The sequence below is a fragment of the Camelus bactrianus genome, chromosome 22 (assembly GCF_048773025.1).
Source record: "Camelus bactrianus isolate YW-2024 breed Bactrian camel chromosome 22, ASM4877302v1, whole genome shotgun sequence".
NCBI lineage: Eukaryota > Metazoa > Chordata > Mammalia > Artiodactyla > Camelidae > Camelus > Camelus bactrianus.
The window spans coordinates 25,584,767-25,606,931 of record NC_133560.1 but is presented as its reverse complement, the minus strand read 5'-3'; the positions used below and the strand labels follow the sequence as shown (position 1 = coordinate 25,606,931).

The following is a 22,165-nucleotide window of genomic DNA, read 5'->3' as shown; positions in this document are numbered from 1 at the left end:
TGTCGTTCTTCTTACCCTGGGCCACTTCAATCATTGTTTACCTGCTGGCCCCCGAGCTTGAGACCCTTGGGGTGCAGGGTGAGGCCGTATCCCTCTACTGACTCTATACAAGAAATGCAGAGCACTCATCAGCCACGCCTCACCTAATTCTCATCACTCCCAATTTACAGGCGAGGAAACTGACAACGTGATGGTTCTAAGGTTCAAAGGTAATGAGAAGTCAGACATGGGACCTGGGGCCAAACTCACACCAGAAACAAGACGAAACCCTCGTTAATATAAGAAGTTTTCCACCTCGTCTGTTTTTTTTAATGTGCCAACACTACGGTTCGCGTGCAGGGCCATGCCCAGCCTCTATTTTCTACCCGCTATACCAAGACTGGATATCCCAAAGGTCGTCGCGCGCGGGGAACTCTGGGAAAACCGCAGGAAGGACCCGGCCGCCTCCACCACAGTTGTCTTAACTTTAGCCTGGGAAGAATGTAGGCTATGGTATTCATTTATGTAATTTTCCCCCACCAGATTTTGAGAGTAGAAGTGGAGGCTTGTCAAAGAAAAAGTCTGTATACGGCCGAGTGTTTTTAGGCACATCAGGCATTCACTCGGGCAGCTAGGCTCTCCGGGGGTCCTTCACGCCTGGCTCCGTGGGCTTCGGACTACGGAAAGAAGCGGCTGCCAATGAGCTCCGCCGAGTAGCAGAGGGGGCAGGGCTAGCCCTTAAAGGAACCACGACCTGTCAGTAGACCAGAGGGTGACCCGGATGATGGCGGCCAGCGCGGCCCTAGCCTTGGCCCTGTGGCTATTACTACCGCCAGTGAGGGTAGGAGGGGCAGGGCCCCCGCCGATCCAGGACGGCGAGTTCACGTTCCTGTTGCCTGCGGGGCGGAAGCAGTGTTTCTATCAGTCTGCGCCGGCCAATGCAAGCCTTGAGACTGAGTACCAGGTAGAGGGTCCCGGGCCGAGGAGCGAGCCGAGCCAGGGAAAGGGGGCGTGGCCAAATAGGCAAGCTTTGCATGTATTAAAGAGGGAAGGGGGAGGAGCCTGTGCGTAGGAGCGCGGGGGCGGAGCCAGGGAGAGCGAGACAGAGGGGGCGGGGATGACGCGTGGGAGCGGAAGGGGTGGGAGTAATGGCAGAAGGCGGAGCTAGAATGAGAGCCTGAGAGGAGGGGCCATCGGGAGAAAAGAGGGAGTCCTTCAGAAGGCAGGAGTCTCGCGAGTGGGCATGGCCAAAAAGGTTGGGTTGATTGAAGGTGTAGAGGGTACTTGACCAGCATGCCGCACCATAAAAGGCGTGGCCAAACTGAGGATTTCTCGGGGGTTGGCCTAAGGGGAAGAGGTGGGGTTCAGTTATCTCCTTTGGGTGTGGCCAAACCGAGGCGTGGTCAGGTAAACGTAGATCAAGGACTTTCGACGCGCGGGGTGTGGGGGGGTGCGTGACCAGATAAAAGAGCTGATCGCTGGGCCGTGGTATCAATACGGGCGGAGCCAGGACAAGCGCAGCCAGAGGGGACCGGGGAGGGTAGGACTCACTTGCAGGTGTAGGTGTCAGAGTTCAGGTAGGCCCCTGGTGGTGGTCTGTATGGGTCTGTGCTGGTTGGTCCAGCCCTGGCCTTCTCTAGCAGGTGTCTTTGGCCTACCCCTAGCCCTCCACCCGCTCTTACCTGCCCCCCAGGTGATCGGAGGTGCTGGGTTGGACGTGGATTTCACGCTGGAGAGCCCTCAGGGAGTGCTGCTGGTCAGCGAGTCCCGCAAGGCAGACGGGGTGCACACGTGAGTTAAGTCCTGCAGGCTGCCCGGGTTCAGTTACAACCCTACCCCTCCCCAGTGGCCTCGGGTTACTACTCTGCCTGCCTGGCGAAGTCCGGCTGGCTGGCCACTGAGGGTCATGTCTGTGTGTCTATCTGCCCAGGGTGGAGCCCACGGAGGCCGGGGACTACAAGCTGTGCTTTGACAATTCCTTTAGCACCATCTCAGAGAAGCTGGTGTTCTTCGAACTCATCTTTGACAGCCTGCAGGATGACGAGGAGTTGGAGGGCTGGGCAGAGGCTGTGGAGCCCGAGGAGATGCTGGATGTCAAGATGGAAGACATCAAGGTGCGCCCAGGTTGAGCTATCTCTGGCATTGGGCCCTGCCCTCTTGCCTTAGCTGGAGTCTCCCTAGGCCTGACCCAGACTTTGTTACATATTGGTGCCTCCAGCTTGATAACGGAACATTTCTAGGTTTACAAACCTGGTTTTAAGGGCTTAAATAACTCATTAAATCTCCATAACCATCTTGTACATAGGTAGTGTGCTCTAATTATACCCTATTTTACAGTTGGAGAAACTGAGGTCCAGAGAGATTAATTAACTTGCTCCTGGTGACACAGCCAGTGAGTGGCAGAGGGAGGATTTAGACTCAGGCAGCCTGGCCACTGAGTCTGTGCTCTGGGCTCTCCCTCCCTCTCCCCTGCAACATGAACTGTCACCCCATTCTACAGGACAAAGGCTTGACCCTGCTTCTCCTTCTGTGCCATAGGAGTCCATCGAGACTACAAGGACCCGGCTCGAGCGCAGCATCCAAATGCTGACTCTGCTGCGAGCCTTTGAGGCACGTGACCGCAACCTGCAAGAGGGTAACCTGGAACGGGTCAACTTTTGGTCAGCCGTGAACGTGGCCGTGTTGCTGCTCGTGGCCGTGCTGCAAGTCTGCACGCTCAAGCGCTTCTTTCAGGACAAGCGCCCAGTGCCTACGTAGCCCCCTGCCACAGAAGAACAGGGGAAAGGAGGGGCAGCAAGGCACATGTGTGTGCAACTTTGAGGAGGGTCCCTTCTCTAACTGAGTTTCCTACGAGAAGGGAGGCTGTGCAGTCTGGGCCTGAGGTGTGGCCCTCATGCAGCTCCTCCCTTTCTGGGGCCAGGCAGGGAACACTGGCTGGCTCACAGGCCTGGGCCCTCCAGGAAGGGTGGCTTAATGGCTGCACCTGTTTTCCTGGAAGTTGTGCATGGGGGGCACTGCAGTGTTTGAATGCAACCCTTGAATTTTCTGGCCCAGCCTCTGTCCCCTACTGTAATTGTGCCTTAGCTGGAGTCTTCCAGCCTGCACCAGCACCGCGCGGTGCGGAGCGGGGCCCAGAAGCAAACTTCCCCTTCCTTTCCCCACTGGCTCTCTGAGGCAGATCACAGTAGGAGGGGGCTTGCTGCTATGGGATCCCATGCCTGCCTTCCTTCTCCTTGTGGCTCCACCCGAGGCCTGTGCTGCTGCTGGGGGTGGCCTGCTCATGCCAGGGTCTGGGAAGGAGACGTGGCTGCAGTGTTCTTGCCAGAACAGTCACTTTATTGACAGGAAGGGGCCTGGCCCCTCGGCCCAGCAGGGGGTGGGCCTGGTGTGAGGTCTGGTAATAGAACTCCAGGATCGGGGCCTGCAGACCACCCGCCCCTCCCGCTCTCCCTGCAGGGGCCCCAGACAGAGCTGAGGGTGGCCCAGCCAAAGCCTGTACAGGAGCCTCACAGAACAAAAGGCGGTCTGGCTTGGGCACCAGAGTCAATAAATTATGGTCAGAAAAATCACAGAGCCTGGTGACTGGGGCTCAGGGACACTGGCCGGGACAGACCTGCCCCCAGGGGGGGCAGCCAGGCAGGCGGGAGGGGTCTCCCACGAAGCTCAGAAGAAAGGTCGGGCAGGAGCCGATGGAGGTGGTCGCCTGGGCACAAGAGAAAAATCAGAAAGCAAAGTTTAACTGTGTCCCCGGCTGGGCCAGAAGGCCTGGGACCCCAAGAGGGCGAAGGGGGAACCTCTGGGGTAAGTCCTCAAGACTGCAGGGGCGGGGAGAGGCCTGACCATTGCAGTTTGAGGTGGAGGGCCAGGATCCCCTCTCCCCTCAGTAATTTGGATGCCCAGCCCAGGCCCCCACCCTGGCCTCCATTAGCAGTGAGGTGGTCAGGGGCTCCAGCCAGGCCTCTGTGGGTGGGGGTAGAATGTGGGGGAATACTTGCTCCCATTCCTGAGGTGTTAAGGAGAGTAAAGGCTCTCCTCGCTAGAAGAAGTGAACCCTCCCAAGAGCAGCGCCCCAGTGAGTGAGGTGTGGGGGAGCCCCTGGTGGGATGGGTAAGGGGAGTCCTTGTGGGAGGCCCTCTGGGGGAAGGCCAGCACCCACGCCCTCAGCCTGAACATCAACACAAAAGGCTCACACAGCAGCCACCAGAAGCGTCTTCCCTTTATTTTAGTTTATTAATAGGATACAGAGCGCAGGCACTTACAGTGGTCAAACTGAGCGAGTGAGAAGATCTACTCACAGAGAGGCCGCCTGGGGCCCACCCCGTAGGGGAGGCCTGGGTGGGAGCCAAGAGGCCCCCAAAGCTTCCCCACCCACTCAGCCCTGAGCCCAGGCCGCCCTGGGGACCCAGGAGGAGGAGGGGACCCTGGGAGGAGAGAGCGAGGTTGGCCGGGGCCGAATGTTTCGGACCTGGCAAAGGCACCTCTGGCAGCCAAGGCTGGGCCGTGCGGTTAATACAGCCAAAGAAGGAATATGTACAACCTGGGCAGGCGGGTGGCGCGGGGCCCACTGGGCCCGGCTCACCACTGGGAGCTCCCACTGCTGAGAAGCAGACACGCTCCTTGTGTCCCCAGCGAGGACTGGGGGCTACAGACACCCTTGGTGCCATTTCTAGAAGGCCTGGTCTACTTAGGCTTTCCTGGCCAGAGAAGCCCCTGAGTGAGTCCCCTGACCCCAGCCTGGATCCCTCATTCAAGATGGCACGCAGGATGCAGGTGCCGCCTCTGCTACCCAAGACCCTATCCCCCAAAGTGCAACACCCCAGCTCCACTCATCCTGGGGCTACAGGGCCCCTCCATTCAGTGCTGTGTCCAGCTGGGGATGGGGGCCAGGCCAGCCCCTACCTGGGGCCGGGGTTAGGGAAGAGTCAGGGGCTGCCTGCAGGGAGCCTGGTCCTGCATGAGGATGGGAGGGCCAGGGGTGGCAGATGGGCCCAGACCACCGAAGCTCCTGCACCGAGGGTGCTCGAGGACCCCTGAGAACATCCCCCCCGCAGCCTAGTCGAGCAGGGATGGCTCGGCTGGGCGGATAATGGTGGGCCGGCTGGGCGCAGCAGGGGGTCTTCTGCTGCAAAGAGAATAAAGACAGACGAGGGGGAGACGGCAGTGAGGCCTGAAGCAGGGCAAGGACAAGGACCCAGGGCCCACCACCCCGCCCCAGGGTGCTGCCTGAGGCTGGATGCTCCTCTGAAGGCTGCCAGGATGCTGGGAATGAGGGCGCCAAGCCCAGGTATCAGTACCCCCACTGCCACTCCCTTGTTCTGTGGCCCTGGGCAAACTGCCCACCCACCCTGGACGTAAGGTTACTCACAGGAGAAGCGGGGAGGAAAGAGCCTGGCCTGCAGGGTGGGGCGAGGCAGGGCAGGGGTGTGCAATGACTTGACATATGTGTCCTCAGAAGGGAAACAGGTCAAAACCAGAAGAAGGGGCTCTGTGTGAGGGGTTGCGAGCTATGTGGTGGGCCCACTTGCTCAGGTAGAGGACGGGCCTGGGAGCCCAGGAGTCACTGTGACTCCACCACTCTGTGAACTTGGCCTCTCTGGGCCTCAGTCTCCCTACCAGCCCAATAGGGATGCCAGTGACTCCTCCACTAACTGCAGGGCGGAAGTGGGAGGTTCTAGAGGCAGACAGCAAGGGGGGGGGGGTCCAGCCTTACCTGGGCACTCCGGGGGGGATGCCAGGTGGAATCCGAGCCGGCCGAGATGGGATCTGAGGTGGGGCCGAGAAGGGGTCATTGTTGGCAAACACTGCAGGATGGGGTCCGGGCCGGGATGGGATGGGGGGTGCTGAGAAGGAGGCTGCTGCTCCCACCGGCACAGGTATCAAGGGTGGCCCCGGGGTGGGGCCCCTCACTGCTGGGGGCCGGCCCGGAGGGTGCACGCTGGACAAAGGTCGGCGCTGCGGAGTGGGGCTGTGGAGGAAGAAGAGGGTGTGAGCTGAAGAAGGTGGGCGGGAGCACTGGCCATGGCAGTGTGGCTGCAGAAGCCTGAGGCGGGGCATGGGGTGCTGGCCACCGTGGCCTCCTCTGTCACATGGGCTGGCACCAGCTACCACCCAGGGAGATGCAGGTGAGTGTCTGGTCCGGGCCAAGGGGCAGCACAGGAGCACTGGGACCCTCCGTCCACCCCTAAGCCCTGAGCCAGGAGTCCAGTGCCTGTCCTTGGCCACAAAGGGCTTCTGTTTCCCTCTGGCCTTACTCCCTCAGGCATTTCCCTCTCACTGGTCCCACCTGGGCCTCCCTACCTCCTCCAATCCATCCCCTGTAGCCAGAGATCTTTCCAGAGCCCAGCCCTGCCAAATGCCTCCAGAGGCTGCAAACTGTCCAGGTGCCCCACAAACTCCCCCCGGGACTGAGCACCTGCTGCCCCATCAGGCTGGATGCTGTGCCCTCTTCCCAAGGAACTCCAAGGCTCCCTGAGGTCTTGGTAGGGCTGGGACCTTCTGAGTTTTCCCTGACTCTCTCCCCCCGCCACCTGCACTGTCACTGCTTAGGTGTCCCTGCCTGATGCTCTGGCTTGCCCATGCCAGGGCCTCACTTCCAGCTCAGCTCTAGGGTGGTCAGGGCAGGGGATGCTGGGTATACTCATGTGTCCCCCCAGATCCTCCCCTGCCCACCGTTCTTAGCTGTGCTTTGTGCTCCAAGGGGCTCACCCCTATGGCTGGGGTCGCTCAGGCCTCTTGCCCTCTTTGGCTTCCATGTGGGCTTAGCCAGGGGAAGGCACAAGGAGACAGGCAGGCCTTAAACTCTTCTCTCTCCCAGTCCCTCCAGGCCTAGGTGGGGTAGCAGCCCCCAATGTGGCTAACCCTGGGTGCTGTGCCATTGTGGTCAGAGCCCTGCATCCGGCCCACCCTGTGTGTGCCCTGACGGACACAAGGGAGGTAGGGGGGAGCTGGGAACCTGCAGGGGGCAGTGTCTGCAGCCTGCTGGTGACCGGGCCTCACAGACCTGTGGCTGCTGCTGCTCTGGAGCCAGGTGTCGTCAACGGGCGGGGGGACAGGCGTGGACACGGTGCTGGTGCTGATGTCCCCGATGATGTTGAGCGCCTCCTTGAGCGCGTGGTACATGCGCAGCATGTCGTCCCGCCGCTGGGCCTGGTCAGCTGACTCCTCCATGAGGCTGCTCTGGTCCGCCGACGAGTACAGGTAGGCCAGCAGCTCGTGGTGGATGAAGGCCTTCGTCTGGGGGCAAGGGGCGGAGAGGTCAGGGCTGGCCACCACCCCGGCCAGGACTCAGCTGGGCACTGTGACTGGCTGCAGGAGCAGCGGCACCCTCGGCGGGGCTCTGTCTTTAACTTAACCGCAGAACGTGGGAGAGGTTTACAACAGGATGCGTTTTCCAGTCGGTTGTCTCTCGGGTCCCTCAGGGGTGCCTGCAAGTATTCTTCCAACCCATTTCATGAGATTCCTATGAAACTTTCTCCTGATATTTTTTCTCTGGCTTTTGTTTAAAAACTGCTAGTTTCTGTTCATTAATTTTATACTTTCTCCCTTCCTGAATCTTCCTGCAGGATATAATAGTTTTTCAGTTACTTTTCTTGGGGTTTCTAGATACACACACTCACACGTACATGACCTTCTAAAAATAGGAACAATTTTTCCTATTTTCCTATCACACCTTTAAATTATTTTTCTTGTCTAATTGCATTGGCTAGTAATGCTACAGAAAGGTTAAATGAAAGTGGAAATGGCCAACTTCTTGATTTTGGAGGAGATGTTTCCAGAGCTTCCTCATTAGGGGCAAGACCGGCTTTGAGACTAAAATATATCAATTCAATGGATATATGATATAACAGAATTCTTTTTCTACAATTGTCTTTTTAAGAATGGATATTGACTTTTCTCAAACTTTCAACATGTGGAAATATGATAATGCTGGATAGTTTTTGATTTGCAAACCATGTAAATGCATTAGCTACTCAAATACTAAGATTTTGAAAAGCTGGTAAAAGGGAAAATAAAATATAACCAAAAGATACAGTGAAAACTCCTTTGTCCACTCTGGCCTCCTTAGGCTCCCTGAGTTTCCTTTCTAGAAAGTAACTGGTCACCAGGTTCTTACATAAATTTCCAGAGATCTCTAGGCATTTCCCCTGTGTTTCTTCACAAATGGAGCTTTCCTGATTATTCTCTTATATCCCATACCTTTTCCACTTAATAATCGAAGTTATTATACACCTGGAGATAGTCCTCAACCTTTTGTTTCTTGGGGTTTTTTTGGGGGGAGGGTTGCAATAGAATGGATATTTATTTAATTGATTATAATAAATGGATAGAGATATCCAATCTTTGGCCATTATAAAACAATGCTGAAAAGAATAACCATGCATGTGCTCAATTTGCACAATGGCAAATGTCTCTGGGAAAAATTTCTGCAAGCAGAATTGCAACTGCTGGGTCAAAGCATACGTGCATTTTACATTGCATATCTGCAGCACACCGTATATCACAAGTACCACCTATATATCAACTGCACCAGGACACCCATGAAACTTAACACTGATCACCAAGGAGGAGACTGAAGAATGTAGTGAAAGGGAAGGGACATGGGATTTCTGCTTTAGACCCTGTCATGTTAAGAGCTTTTCCATAGTCTCAACACAAACCAAACCTGATCTATATAGCTTTCTGAGTGCCTGGTGCTGAGCCCAGGGCCTGGGGTACGAAGCCCCTAAACCCTCCCAGCAGCCCACAGCAGGAGACACTAGTACAGCTGTATTTCACCAAACAGAAGCCTAAAGCCTTGAGAGGCTCGGGAGCCCTGTGGGTGGCAGGTAACACCCTTGGGTGAAGGCAGGCTGGGCTGCAGGCCATCAGGAGACCACTGCTGGGGACAGACTCAGCCTGGGTTTGAATCCCACCTCTCACTCTTCTGAGTGACTCCGGCAGGTTTCTTGACCTGTCTAGGCCTCTGTTTTCCTGTTTATAAAAGGAGGGTGATAGCAGTCCCTCTCCTAGGGTTACTGTAAGGCTGAAAAAATTTAGAGAAACTGCACATGCATGATGTTAGCTTCAACAACCTGATTAAACAGGGTGTAAGCCCTGTGCGCCTGGACCTTCCTGCTTCCCAAGAGAGGCTGGGGATCCTGATTTTATGTTTAAAAGGTGGTGACCCACTCTAGTTTTTAACTTTATACAGATTGTGTTCAGGGCAAATCTGGCAGTGGCTGGCCCTGGGGTCCCTGGAGAGGCAGGCACTCACATTGTTGATCATGAGGTGCATGATGGTCTTTGGCATGAGGTCGCGGATGGACTTGTTGATGATGGCCACGTACGAGTCCACCAGGTTGCGAATGGTTTCCACCTGCCGCTCCAGCTGCGGGTCCATAGAGAAGGTGTTCTCCTGGGCTCCATCCTCGTTTTCTGCCTGCAAGTGGGGAAGGGAGGCAGTGAGGGGTGACTGAGCCTAAGATGAGTGTGGGGAGCCCCATTCGCTGGGGATTGCTTGCCCTATCCCACCCACCACTGACCCCCTGGGGCTAGCCCCTGATGGCCACGTTGGCACCATGTGACCCTGCCTGCCCCTGGCCTAAGCAGTCCGGGCCTGGGGTGGCCACAGCCCAGGCAGGTTAGATCCTCTCATCCAGGGACTGGACCATGTTACTTTGGAGGCCGTGTTCACTCCACCTCAATGACAGGCCAAAAAGAGAGAACAAAGCCAAGAGGGGTCCCAGTCCATGTGTATCCCTGTCCTAGACTTCAGCTGGAGAGCTTTCTGGGTGCTGATGACAAAACCCTCTCCCCTTTCTGCTTTGTTTGTTCAAGAGGGTATAGGCTACTTGCCTTCAAGGCGTTCTGGTAAACACAGCCTGAAATGACCCATCCCTGGAGATGCTGGCCCCCTGTCTTCTCCCAGGTGGAGTCAGCTCAGCTCAAGGTGTGTGGGCTCGGCCAGGCTGGGTGGCCCCTCACCTGGTCCTTCTCAGGGTAGACCCCGGCTCGGAGGAATGAGGCCTTCCAGCTGTCCACATCCTCCTGGGAGTCACAGGCCAGCTCGATCTGCCGCAGGTCTTTGTAGACATTCCTGAGGTGAGAGGGAGGGAGGAAAAGACATGTGCTTGACCCTGCCCACAGGCCCGGCAGGTGCAGTGAGCTGGCGCGCAGGCTCTGGGGTCGGCCTGACAGACCATGATTCACATGGGTCTGGGCCATGTGACCCAGGCACTCAAGACCGGAGGCCCCATGATGGCAGCAGCCCCTGAACCCCATCGGGCCAATGGAGGTGCCATAAGTTCATGCCTATATCACCCAAAACCGTACCAAGAGCAGGGGGTGCTCAGCGAGTCCCTGCATCTAGCAGCATCCACAGTGTTTTATCTGTGGGCTCAGTCACTCCTCACTTTCCCCTGGGAACAGCCCATCCTTCCTTTATGCTCTCCTGTGGGGGCCAAAGGCTGCCAACAACCCCCAAGAAGTGGGCAGTGTCCATGACACCCTCCCCCAGTTGGGAAGCTGGCATGTCTGTTTTCATAGAGGCTGCAGCGACGTCATCCAAAAGAACGTTCTGTGACGGTGCAAACGTTCTCTACCTGCGCTGCCCGACGAGGTGCTTGTTTCTGAGCACCAGGAATGGGATCAGGATGGCCGAGAAAGTGAATTTCAATCAATTTACATTTAAGTAGTCATATGTGGCTAGTGGCTACTGCCTTGGACAGTGAAGATCTAGCTTGGGCCCTGATTAGGTGGGTGGAGCTGTCCAGGGACAGGACCAAGACTCCCAGCAAAGGCTTGTGAAATGCTGGGCAAATATGGGTCTGTGAATGGAAGAAAGGTGCAGAGCCACAAGGCTGGAGGAGAAACAGATGGACACCAACCAGCGCTTATGGACAGTATTCTGTATCTACATGCCAGGACTCATGCCATCCTGTCCCAGAAGGCAGGTGTGGCTGAGACGGCTAAGCTGTTGCAAAGCCTTTGAGTGAGACTTGGGTTTGAGGTTAGGCATAAATGGCCTCATGAGAGTGCTCTGGACAACCGGCAGTCAAGTGAGTGGTTGCCCTGAGCCTTCTGGAAAGAGTTGAGAGTGAGGCTGGGGGGCACGCCTTTGTTGCTCCTCCTCCACCATCCTGCTGCCTGAAACATCATCACGATGGCTGGAGTTTGGGCAGCCATCTTGGACAAAGAGGAGGAAGTCCGAGAAAGAAGGAGGAGGGCCTGGGCCTAGATAACTGTGGAGTTGCTCAGTGTGCCCAGAATAATCAAAGGCTGGGCTTGATTTATGTTAAAAAAAGATAAATAAAATAAAGAAAAAAAACCTTCTATCTTGTTTCCACTACTATCATTCTGGGTTTCCTGGACTCATCCCTAAATGATACATTAGGTAGTATCTTCACCCCCCTGCACTGGGGAATCACAGGGCCAGGGAGGTGGGATGGCTGCCCAACATCACACAGCCAGGAAGAGCTGGCCAGGGGGCCCGTCATATCGCAGAGCCTGGGCTCTCCTGCACACCCTAGGGTTTCTCAGGCAGGGGAGGTGGGGGTGGGGAGCGATGATCATAAACGGGCTATAAAGGTTTCTGGAGCTAGCTGATGGCCAAAGTGGGGCTCAGCATTGTAAGCCAGTCCGGAACAAATATTCCTGCACAAAACAGGTGACTCAGCTGGAAGTGGTGGGCGTGGACGCGCAGTGCGGAAAGTGGTCCTGGGGCTGGCAGGGAGGACGTCAGTGCCTGCCGGCCAGTCATGAAGACCCACCAGGCCCTGGCTGACCTGGGTGGTCCCTCGTTCCCGGATGAGGGTGTGAGTCTGGGCAGGCCCCCTTCCGAGGTCCATGCTCAGCCAAGCCTCCTGCTCTCAGACCTGCTGCCACCTGGGTCTCTTCCTGAGTGACAGAAGTGCCTTTGCTTTTGCTAAGTTTCCCACCAAAGGCACCTTGCGATGGATTGACCGAGAGCCTCTCGGGCCCTTCTCTTCTCTGTCTATACTGGCCCAGAGATCTCATCCCATCTAGACTTTAACACCACCACAAAATGAGGACTCCCCAATTCGCATTCCTACCTGGAGCGCATTCCTGATCACCAGCTCTTGTACCTACCCAGCTGCCTCCTCCACGCCCCATGTGGTATCTCACAGGCCTCTCTCCCTCAGCATGGCCCAAACCTGCCTCAGACTGCCCAGGCCTACTCTGCCTCTGCCCCCTCTATGTCAGCCGATGGCAGCCCTACAAGAGCTCAGAGTCTGCAGTCACGCCTTTCTCGTTCTCACACACACATCTACCAGAGGTTCTACTGGAATCCGCCCTCCCCCACTTCTCTACGTCCCAGGCCCCAGCTGGGTCCAGCCCCACCATCTCCCACCTGGACCTGTGCAGTCGCCGCCCTCATCCTCGCCTCCTCAGTCTGTTCCACTCAAGGCCACCAGAGGGCGCGAGTGAGTACAAGTCAGGTCTGGTCGCTCCTGGGTTCAGAAGCCTCCACTGCTCCTGTATCATTTCATCTTCATCTCAACTCAGAGGGGTGTTCTCTGACCACCCAAGAGAAGCATTTTTCTATTTCTTGACTGACTCCCTTTCTGGAACGTGAGACTCAGGGTAGGGACTGTTCAGAGCAAGCACCTCACCTCTGCTCTGTGTTGAAGATGGCGAAGACGTGCTTGTTGGACATGAAGCCCTTCTCCACGTCGCGGATTTTGAGGTTGTCCAGAGGCAGCATGTACTTCTTCTCTTTCTCCTGAGGGTGGAAGGGGAGGGGTCATCATGGGCTGTTCAACTGGGGACCTGAGGACGCCCTGGGCTGGACTCCACCACAAGCACCACTGCCAACATCGGACACCTCCTGTGGTCCTTGCTTTACTTGAACTCATCCGCCACCACCCCTTGCCCTTGCCCACCTGTCCCAGTCACTATGGCTTCTCTGGACATCTCAGAGGCCAGCTTCTACGCCAGGGCCTTTGCACCTGGAATGCTCCCCACCTCCTCATGCCCACATGGTTCCCTCCTTGCCTCCTTTGTGCAGAGGGACCCTCTGGGCAAGGCCTGCCCTGACCCATCCCAAACGCTCCCTTGACTTTTCCCCTTGGCGCTTCCCCTTACATATACACACCACTAATCTTGCTTATTGATCTAGGCCACCATCTGTCACCCAGACCGACGTGTCAGATCCTAGCTGGCAGGGGCTCCTGTCTGTTTGGTTTACTGCTGACACACATTGGATACTCAAAACTGGCTGGGTCTGACTCTCCCCAGAATCCAACCACTGAGTGAATGAAACCGTTAACTGGACTACATCTTCACAGTGAGCCTGTGAGTGACTCACCAGTATGACTCCAGTTTAGAGGGGGAGACTGAGGCACAAAAGGGCAGGCAGTGAGTAGGGGCAAAGCTGGAAAGTGAGGCCCCCTCGAGCTGATACCTGAGTCCCAAAGCCAGGGTGGCCCTGTTTAGAAAGTGCTAACTAAGGGCCAGCATGGCAGTCCTGATGGCGGTGGGGGAAAAGCAGCTCAGAGAGGGCCCATCTCTCAGCCAAAGGCACAGGCCTGGTGAGTCTCAGAGCTGAGAGTCGAACCCCAGAGCCCAGCACTCACCCACCATTGTAGACTAAGCACATACAATGGACCCCAACAAGTGCACCGTCATTAGTCTTGTGGTGGGGGTGGTGTGCAGTGCATTAACTAGGTTTTCAACATCAGGAAACCAAAGCCCAGCGTCAGGGTCCCCCAACTCCCACGCAACCCACAGTAGCTCAAAGAACCCTCTTGCACATCCCTGTCAGGGAAGCACGGTGCTCAGAGAGGGAGGCTGGCAGCCCAGGGCCACACAGCAGGGACTTCCAAAGCCAGGTCTGTGTGCTGTAAAGCCAGGTTCTCCCCACTGCCCTCCTGGCCTTTTACCTCCTGGGTGTCTTTGGAGGAGGGAGACCTGCCTCCTCACATAGCAGCTTGCTTCCTTCCCCCGTCTTACCCTGTCCTTTGGAAGGCCCCAGAACAAAGTCTGACCTGGCTGTTGCTTCCAAATTCCAGAGCAATCACAGTGGTGGAAGGGAAGGGGGCCAGGGGCTCCCAGCCAGTGGAGCCCCGCTGAGACTTTCAGGACAATGGAATGGGAGGCAGGAGTGAGTGACAGGCTTGGTGCCGGGGCTCAGTCCTGAGTCATTAGGAGCCTGTATGGGCCCGGCCCCTCCCCAGCCATGTGACCTTCAGCAAATCACTTCCTCTCTCTGCCTCAGCTTCCTTAGCTGTCAGAGGTGAGCAGGAGTCTCACCCTCCTGGGGCGAGGTGAGGACAGGCACAACGTGTGAACGTTCTGAGCACGTGCCCATCCCAGAGCTGGTGCTCACGAGGCACCAGGGGGTTTCTTTTGTCTGTCTGTCACCTGTGGGGCTCCAGGGTTGGTCCACCAGGCTCCGGGCAAGGAAGAAGCAAGGCAGAGAGCTCCTCCAGGCCAGGCTGCAGTGAGAAGGAAGAAGAGGAGCACAGTGGCCACAGAAGTGGGAGCCCCCATTCATGCTGCAGACATCGGAGCCCAAGTGGGCCAGGTAACGCAGGGCCCAGGGCCCTCCAAGCTCTCAGTGAAGAGTCTGGGGGGCTTTAGAAGGGGCCAGGGCAGGAGATGACGGCTGGGAAGTCTGTGGAAGAGCCAGTGCTGCCCCCGCCCTATCGAGTCATGAGGCAGGAAGCTTCTAGTCGGCTGGCCAGGCCAAGGAACTGAGTCACAGTCCATTCCGGCCCCGAGTGAGACGCCACATCTGGAACTGTTTATAGTGTGATTCCGCCCAGAGCGCAGCGGCGGTCTTCCTGATGCTGCCGGCATGCACACTCACACACACACACACAGACGCGTGCATGTACCCCGCCCCCGCTCCGACCCCCAAAGAGACCTTCTCCTGCGCACAGAGGCCACGGACCCAAACCCGCCCTCCCGTCCACCCCACCCGCTTCCCCCACCCCCACCGCCTCCTTAGGATTTCCTGAAAACCCACAACTTTCTCCAGATGCGAGCTGGCTCCAGCCCTGCCACGTCAGAAGAGACGGAGCAGATCGGCGCGGGCGGCGCAGGGGCTTCCTCGCCTGCTCGGAGGGGCCGAGGTGCGGTGGCCCTGCTGCTGCCCAAGGGGGCCCACGGGATGGACAGCCGGCCCCGCCAACCCAGTGTTCAGACTACCTGTTCAGGGGGCTCTGAATGTGTACAGTAGTCTGCACATTGGTTAGGCTGGGCTCGGGCAAGCAGCGCGTCGGGATGGGCCCCCCAAACTTGCTGCCACCTCCAGCCCCAGTGAGGCAGACCCGGAGGTGAGTGTCATCGCCCACCACCCTGTTTCCCACGGGGTAGAAACTTGGACAGAAGATTCTGGAATAAAGAAGAAGGGCCTGGGTGGGAAAAGAAGTGCCAGGGAAAGGCAAGGGAGCCCCGACACTGGCGTAGGGGTTGGGAGTCCTGGCCAAATCGCTCCCCTGCGCCTACCCTCCTGTAACCACCTCTTCTTGCTGATTTGTTAAATAAAGAAATGCTGCTGTCTTGCCTCTCTCTGAGGCGTCTCTAAGAAGGCGGCCTGACCCCAGGGGTGGCCACCCACCGTGTGATTCTGAGGGTCCTTGCTAGGATCCTAACTTGGGGGGTGGGGAGGAGGATGGACAGACAGACAGGATTTCGCTCCTGCCCCTCCCGATCTCAGGCTGCTTTGTGTCTGGGGCACGCGCACACAGGGCCCCATTCACGGGTCTGCTGGTTCTCATTACTGCCGGCGGGCGTCCGACCCACCTCTCAACACTTCCCCTGCCTCTGGGCTGGGCCCCAAGAGAGGGTCTGGGGTTCCTGCTTTCAACCCCTAGATGGAAGGAGAAATGAAAGGCCCCTTCTTGAGCTAAAAATGGGGCTCGCCATGGTGCCATGCAGCACACCACCAGGCTGGGCTTTGGGCCCAGAAGCCCCTCTCTAAGTGCCCAAGGCTGTCGCGGGGCCTGGCGTTCCCACCCTGGGAACCCCAAAGTTGCAAACCAGCTTTCGGCTTGCCTGACAGCTGACGCACTGCAGAGCAGACTGGGTTTCAGACTGCGGGGGCGGAAAGAGAGGGAGAGAATGTGACAGCGTCATCCTCACCGCCCCCGTTCACCACGGCCATTTTGAGGAGCAGATCTGGCCACGCAGGTTCCTTGAGGAACGCCTGACCCTGCCCTTCCTCTGTGTCTCAGCCTGGGACGGCTCTGGGGTCCTGGAAACCGTATCCCCTCCCAGTTTAGAAGCAGCCACCCACAACAGGCCCCCTGGGAGACATGGGGCTCCCCAGACATTCCAGGAATGGGTCTTTGGCCTTGTGGAGTGGGGTGGTGATATTTCACCCAGAAACACCCTCCCCTCAGTGGAACTCCTCTGGCCTGGGTGGTGGGGAAAGGTCAGGTGTGGGGCTGAAGTGCCTCAGGTCAGAGAGCGCATGCCTTGCATCAACCATGAGGGGACCCTTCCCCACTCTGTGACATGGGGCAAGTCCCTGCTCAGAGCCTCAGTTTCCTCACCTAATGGAGTGTGAGGATTCACTGAGGAGGAGGAGAATGCCCTCCACATGTGGCCATGGTGGCCTCTCCTCACCAGTGAGCTTGGCACGGGGCAGGGGCTTCTTAAACAGGAAGGCTACGCAGAGGTCCCGACAGAGTTCTCCCTGCCATCTCTCTGAGCCTGGAGGGAAACACACATGGCCGGGCAAAGGCCTGCTGGTCCGGGGACAAGGTCAGCTGCCAGTGAGTCCCAGGTGTGGGGGTCATCCCAAGCCCCTCAAGATGGGACAGCCAGGTGGGGCAGCTCCAGGGGTGACGAAAGAAGCCAGACCTCTCCTCCGAGGGCGTGTGGGCCATGGTGGGGGCTGTGCCGGCCCAGGTGAGTAAAACATACAGTGGCTGTGTGACCAGACTTGGGGACACGTGAGCAGAGCGATGTGTGTGCCTTCCTCGTCAGGTGCCTCTTTCCCTACACTGGGCCACGAGGTGATGGGCATAGGGGCAGCCCTCCTGGACCACAAGGAGCAGCTACGTGTGAAGGCGGCAATGGGAGGTGGAGCCTGGGCCCTGGACAGCCTCACACTCATGGGGATGCAGGCGAAACAGACTGTCTTTGTAAGTGCCTTCATCTGGGGGCCTCTGCCCCAAAGCCAAATCGACAGCCACCTAATAAATACCACCTTGACGACAGGAAGAGCCCGTGGGCCTCTCACAGGGCAATCCAGGAAAGTGAGAGAAACACGGGGCCCGTCACTGGTGACCCACAGAAGCCTGGGGCAGAGTGGCGGCAGCGGGCAGTCACACCAAAGGAGTGGCTTCACTCCCAGGCCGCTGAGTCATGGTAACGTTCTGATAAGAGAACTAAGTGATGAAACGGACCACTCAGGATGGGCTAAGGCAGAGGAGGGACCTGGACCGAAGCGCCCGGGGGTGGGGTGCTCATAGCCCCACCCACAGGCTCCTGGAGAGCCCCGCCCAAGGCGGCGGGCAACCCAGCTCCCTGTACTCATTAACCCTGGTGCTGTTCCCAGAGGCCTCCCTATCCTTGACGGGGACAAGCACATGTAGAACATTCTAAACACAGGCACTGTGACTAAGCACCTCACGGCTGCAAGGGCCATTCTACCTCACTTCGCAGATGGGAAACTGAGGCCCAGAGAGGCCAAGGGCCTGGCTGAGCCTGTGTAAGTTGTAGACAATGGTACCTCAGTGGCCTGGCTGTGAGCCTGAGTCCCTGACCCCAGGCTGTGACTTGGGAGGGTGGGATCAGTTTCGAGCCTGCTGGTGGCTCCCCTCCCCCCACACCCCTTTCCTCCTCAGGGAGCCCAGCCCCCATGAGGGGCTGGGACACAACGCATTGCACCTTCACACACCCCCAAGCCCTGGCTGGTACCATCCTAAGGGTGAGCTCTGGGGAACAGTGGTGCTCGGGAAGCCTTTTCAGAATGAACAAGCAAGTGCGTGAGAGAGAAGCAGGTGTGGGGACCGCCCCACCCCCCGCCAGCTACTCACCTCCTCATCCTTGTACCAGGACAGTGACTCGGCTGTCAGCACGAACCAGTACTCCTTGGAGCCGCCCTTCATCAGACTGATGTTGTTGATGGTCAGCCAGCCCCTGCGGATCACCTGGGGGGGAGGGCGTGGCTCAGCGAGGGACAGCAGCCACCACCCAGCCCTGCCTGCCCCAGTGCGGTGGCCAGCGCCCTTGCCCCCAGCAAAGTGGGAAACCAGGGACCACGGTAGAGACACCTCCAGCCCAAAGCCAAGCAACCCAACTCCACCTTGCCCCAAGCACTTCCAGCCAAAAACCAACGTGGGGCCCTTGGGCAGACAGATGCAGACTCCCTCACAGGACTTGGGGTGATGGGGCACTGGGTCTCCGGGGAGTCCCTCTGCGCTTGGGGTTAGGTTGAATTAGCTCAGGTGGCAAAAGGTAGGCCCAGCTAGAAGGGGCCCAGAGGAGGGGTTCTCAGGCTTGTGGGGGAATGGGCCATGTCACGTGGGATGTGACACTGAAGGAAATACACTTGTCTTGGAGACATTCGGGTACCAGGGACACCCTGGGGCTCTGCCCCTCATGTCCTCTGGAAGGCAGCTGTTGATGGAGGCTTGGAGGAGTTGCCCAGGCAACGGAGTAGCTCCTCCTCTCCTTTCAGGGGCCAGTCGGCAGAGGCTTGACATGCGGCCTCAACTATGCTGCCCAGCTCACTGAGGCAGGCGCTGGGTGGGCACAGGGACCCACTCTGACTGGGAATCCAGGCCAGCCCCCGCCCCAGGGCTCCCCTCCCCATAGGCTTTTTTCAGAATATAAAGATAAAGGGAAACTCCGCCCAGAGAGCTGGGCACAGAGGTTTAAGCCTGGGGGACTTGCCAAGGGTCTTGCCCCACGCTGGCTTCAAGCCAGGTGTCAACACATCTGGGTTCTGAGCTGGGAGACCCACTGGATGGGGCTCATCTGGCAGTGGCTGTCATCTGAACAGGAGGCAGAACCCAGGCCTGCACGGGGCACTCACCTGACAGCTAAATGAAGTCACCCTGGGTGGGGGGCACACTCCCAAGTTCCCTCAGCCATGGAGACACTTGTGGGCCGGAGTCCCCCACCACTCTGGACTGGGGACCCTGGGGCAGCGGGAAGCAAGCGGAGGCACAGGCTCGGACGCTTGGTGCCAAGGCAGCAACAAACTGGGCCAAGCTGCAGAAAGTGGGCTGCGAGGGGCCACGGATGGCTGGGAACGGCTACCACTGCAGCCCCTGGGCGGGGTGGGGCAGGGTACCCAAGATGGGGCTTTGCGGCTGCCTCTGGGGTCTCAGGAGGGACGCTTCATCCTGTCTATCCTGAACCGCCCCCCAGGCCAGCAAATTTTCACAGGGCCACCACCCTCTTGTGGCTAGAAGTAAGCTCTGAGCCTCAGAGACCATGAAGGCAGAGGCAGCCACAGGGTGCCCAGGGACCCCTGTGCGACATAGAAATCCCTACCCAGGTTGGGGACACCATGAGATGCCACCTGGCAGCCCTGGCTAAGGCCAAGGGTATAGACTTCTCCCTCCCTGGGACAACGACAGCATCTGGGACTCTCACGGCGTCAGGGAGCAGGGCGACTGACACCCTGGTTTGCCCAGGATGTTGTGGTTTAGCGCTGAAAGCCCTGGGAAGGAGCCCCCCTGCATCTGGCAACCACGCCCAGCGCCAGAGCTTTGCGGGTGTGGATCCATGCCTGCTTCCTCGCTCCCCCAGGAGCGGGGCAGGGTCTGCCTAGTCTTAGTCCAGGCCCAGAGTGAGTGCTTCTAAACTTCAGTCATTGATCGATAGCTATGGGGCGGGGGAGGCCATGCGTGCTCTGCAGAGGAGAAATTCTCACATGGCAAGGCCTCCACGTTCCCAGGCCCAGCCTAGCTCTCAAGGGGGCAGACGTCTCCCTCCCTCACCTAGGTGGCCTGGTTCGCCTGCCTCCACCCTCGGTTAGTTGAGGTTAGAGCTGGCAGACAGGGGCCCTCATCATGCTCCAGGGCATGGGGCAAAGGGTAGGGGAATGGCCCTTCTGAGTCTCAGGGCAGGATGCTGCCAGTCAGGCCTTGAGAAGCCCAGAGGTCCTTTTGCCCTTGAGCCACTCAGAGAGCTGCCTGCATGAGAGCCCAAAGGGACCCAGAGACAAAAATCCCACCCTGGGGAGGAGCAAACTGCAGGCGACAGACACAGGCGCTGAGTCTAAAGGAAAAGGAGCGATTGGGTCTCCTTGTCTGAAAGCCAGACTTGTGCCCAAGGGGCTGGGCTTAGGAAAGAGGAGGCAGTGGGGGAGGGGCGGGAGAAGGGTAAGTGGGGGAGGGGGGAGATGGAAGAGGCAGGCAGAGCTCCCAGGCTCCAGGCACATGGGGGGGGGGGGCAGGAGAAAGGGCGGCCCAGAAGCAGCAAGGGCAGCAGGCAAGAAGCAACACAGCTGGGCCCGCCTCCTCCCTGGGTGAGGGTCCCGCCTGAGTCTCTTGGGCAGGGACGGAAACCACGGCTGGGAGACCCAAGAGCCACAACCACGTACAAGGCAGGGCTGGGTTTTGTGGCTGGGGGTACGCAATCTGGCTGGAAAAGAAATGACTAAGCCTCTCAGGGTCTGGGGTGTGGAGAGAAGCACGTCCCTGGGCTGTCTGGAGGGTGGAAACCATCCACGTTCAAAGGGGATTAGGGATGACACATGGGGAAAGTGGGGAACATGGGCCCGAGGACAGTCTATTCCTTCCGCCCCTGCCTCCCCTCATGCCAAGCTTGGGCCCTTTTGTATCTTCCATGTCCTGGTATAGGATCAACTCAGCTACTGGAAAGATCCTGGGGTCACAGAAGATCCCTGCCAGATGGCAGCAGTAGGGCCTACCCAGTGCCTCAGTGGCTGGAGGTGGGAGAGCATCCAGCATAATGAGGCCTCTGTCAGGGTAGGTGGCCCAGGCTGTGATCTCCAAAGTGGAGTGCTGGGGCTGAACCCAAATGTGAGCACCTTGAAAAGAGCTCAACTCTAGAACGTGAGCAGTGCCTGCTCCCTGTTAGGCTGGCTGGGCTGGGCTACACACAGAGGAGGTGTTACCTACAACAGGGATGGCAAATACCATTCACCGACACCAGTGGGTAGGAACTGCCTGAAGCACTGTGGTGAGAAAGTGGGCACTGTGGGAAAGGATGCTAGGATCAATGAGTGATGTCTGCCAGAGGCAAATGGACAGGGGCAAGAGGAACAGAACAGCCTAATCCATCTCCACCTGTGCTATGGAGGCAAGAGGACAGTGGCAGCAACAAGGAGAGAGTTCCCTGATCAATTAGTCACATCTGTCATAGGTACAGAAGGGGTGTCATTTGCAAAGCTATTAAGTGGGAAAAAAATGCTAAGATTGATTAGTGATGTCTGCCACGGACACAGGAGGTTCTCCATAGTGGCATCTGCACTGGACACACAGTGGTCGCAGTGGCAAGAACAAGTTCTAGCAGAGCTTGAGTAAAATCTTCCCACCGCCAGGAATGTGAAAGGAGAAAAGCCTGGGGTGTTAGCTGAGTATTTGCCATCCCTGATCTATAGGAAACTAGGTAAATGTGTCAGGAGCAGGCAGTCAGGTTAGTGTCCGTGTCACTTAGCTTACGCCCAGGGCTCCGTGAAGTCCAGCATGTATCAGCCACAGCAGGGGGTTTCTGAGTTAGCTTGATTTTTAGTTGTTCTGTTATTTGGGGGCGGGGGCAGGGAATATTATGGGATGGCAGGGTCTCCACCACTACCAGGTTCTCTAATGTTTGCTTCCACACTAAGTGAGTACTTACCAAGATCTCCCCCTTTGAAAACGCAAAGTTAGGGTTGTGGGTAAATCAAAGAAGAGCAGGCGAAGGAAAAGAGACGTAAGGGACATGAGGGAATGGAGAAAAAGCAGGAAAAGCACAAAAATGAGAAGAGAGAAGAGCAGGGAGAAAAAACAGCAAAAGAAAAAAAATTACATGCTATTAATTATACTCATGGTGTTAATATTTAATTCATTATCATCTCCCGAAACAAAAAAGCAACAACATATGTATTACCCATGGCAAGCGCAAAAAATCATGCAGTGGTTACATTGCTCTTTTCCAGAGGGCTCTGCGATCGTGCAAGATAAACAGCAGAGCCCCCACCCCAACCCCGCCCGATGTGGAGAAGACAGGGGACACCAGCAGAAATTTTTGCAAAGGTAATTTGTTTTCCTAAGAA

The 22,165-nt window shown here is 57.4% G+C and overlaps 2 protein-coding genes across 13 annotated transcripts in view; one reads left to right on the top strand and one right to left on the bottom strand.

The window, feature by feature from the left end:
• Nucleotides 1-640: 640 nt before the first annotated feature.
• Nucleotides 641-3,548, top strand: TMED1 (transmembrane p24 trafficking protein 1). Of its 2 annotated transcripts, none has more exons than XM_010966886.3 (4): nucleotides 641-943; nucleotides 1,673-1,770; nucleotides 1,964-2,093; nucleotides 2,518-3,548. In XM_010966886.3, the coding sequence occupies exons 1-4, from the start codon at nucleotides 761-763 to the stop codon at nucleotides 2,734-2,736; spliced, it is 630 nt and encodes a 209-aa protein (XP_010965188.1). In that variant the 5' UTR covers nucleotides 641-760; the 3' UTR covers nucleotides 2,737-3,548. The 2 variants fall into 2 exon arrangements, with proteins under 2 accessions (XP_010965188.1, XP_010965187.1); XM_010966885.3 differs by having other exon boundaries at nucleotides 708-943; nucleotides 1,910-2,093.
• Nucleotides 3,295-22,165, bottom strand: part of DNM2 (dynamin 2) — an 82,576-nt gene continuing 63,705 nt past the window's right edge. For 3 of the 11 annotated variants that reach the window (XM_074350760.1, XM_074350765.1, XM_074350764.1), the window contains 8 exons: nucleotides 21,748-21,759; nucleotides 17,970-18,083; nucleotides 12,591-12,700; nucleotides 9,943-10,054; nucleotides 9,233-9,397; nucleotides 6,980-7,212; nucleotides 5,690-5,944; nucleotides 4,178-5,098 (listed from right to left, as the gene is read on the bottom strand). In XM_074350760.1, coding sequence (XP_074206861.1) covers nucleotides 5,032-5,098; nucleotides 5,690-5,944; nucleotides 6,980-7,212; nucleotides 9,233-9,397; nucleotides 9,943-10,054; nucleotides 12,591-12,700; nucleotides 17,970-18,083; nucleotides 21,748-21,759 — 1,068 coding nt within the window. In that variant the 3' untranslated portion in view covers nucleotides 4,178-5,031. Of the gene's footprint in view, nucleotides 3,683-4,177; nucleotides 5,102-5,689; nucleotides 5,945-6,979; nucleotides 7,213-9,232; nucleotides 9,398-9,942; nucleotides 10,055-12,590; nucleotides 12,701-17,969; nucleotides 18,084-21,747; nucleotides 21,760-22,165 lie in introns of those variants that run through there. The other 8 variants (XM_074350759.1, XM_074350761.1, XM_074350762.1 and 5 more) reach the window with 4 other exon arrangements.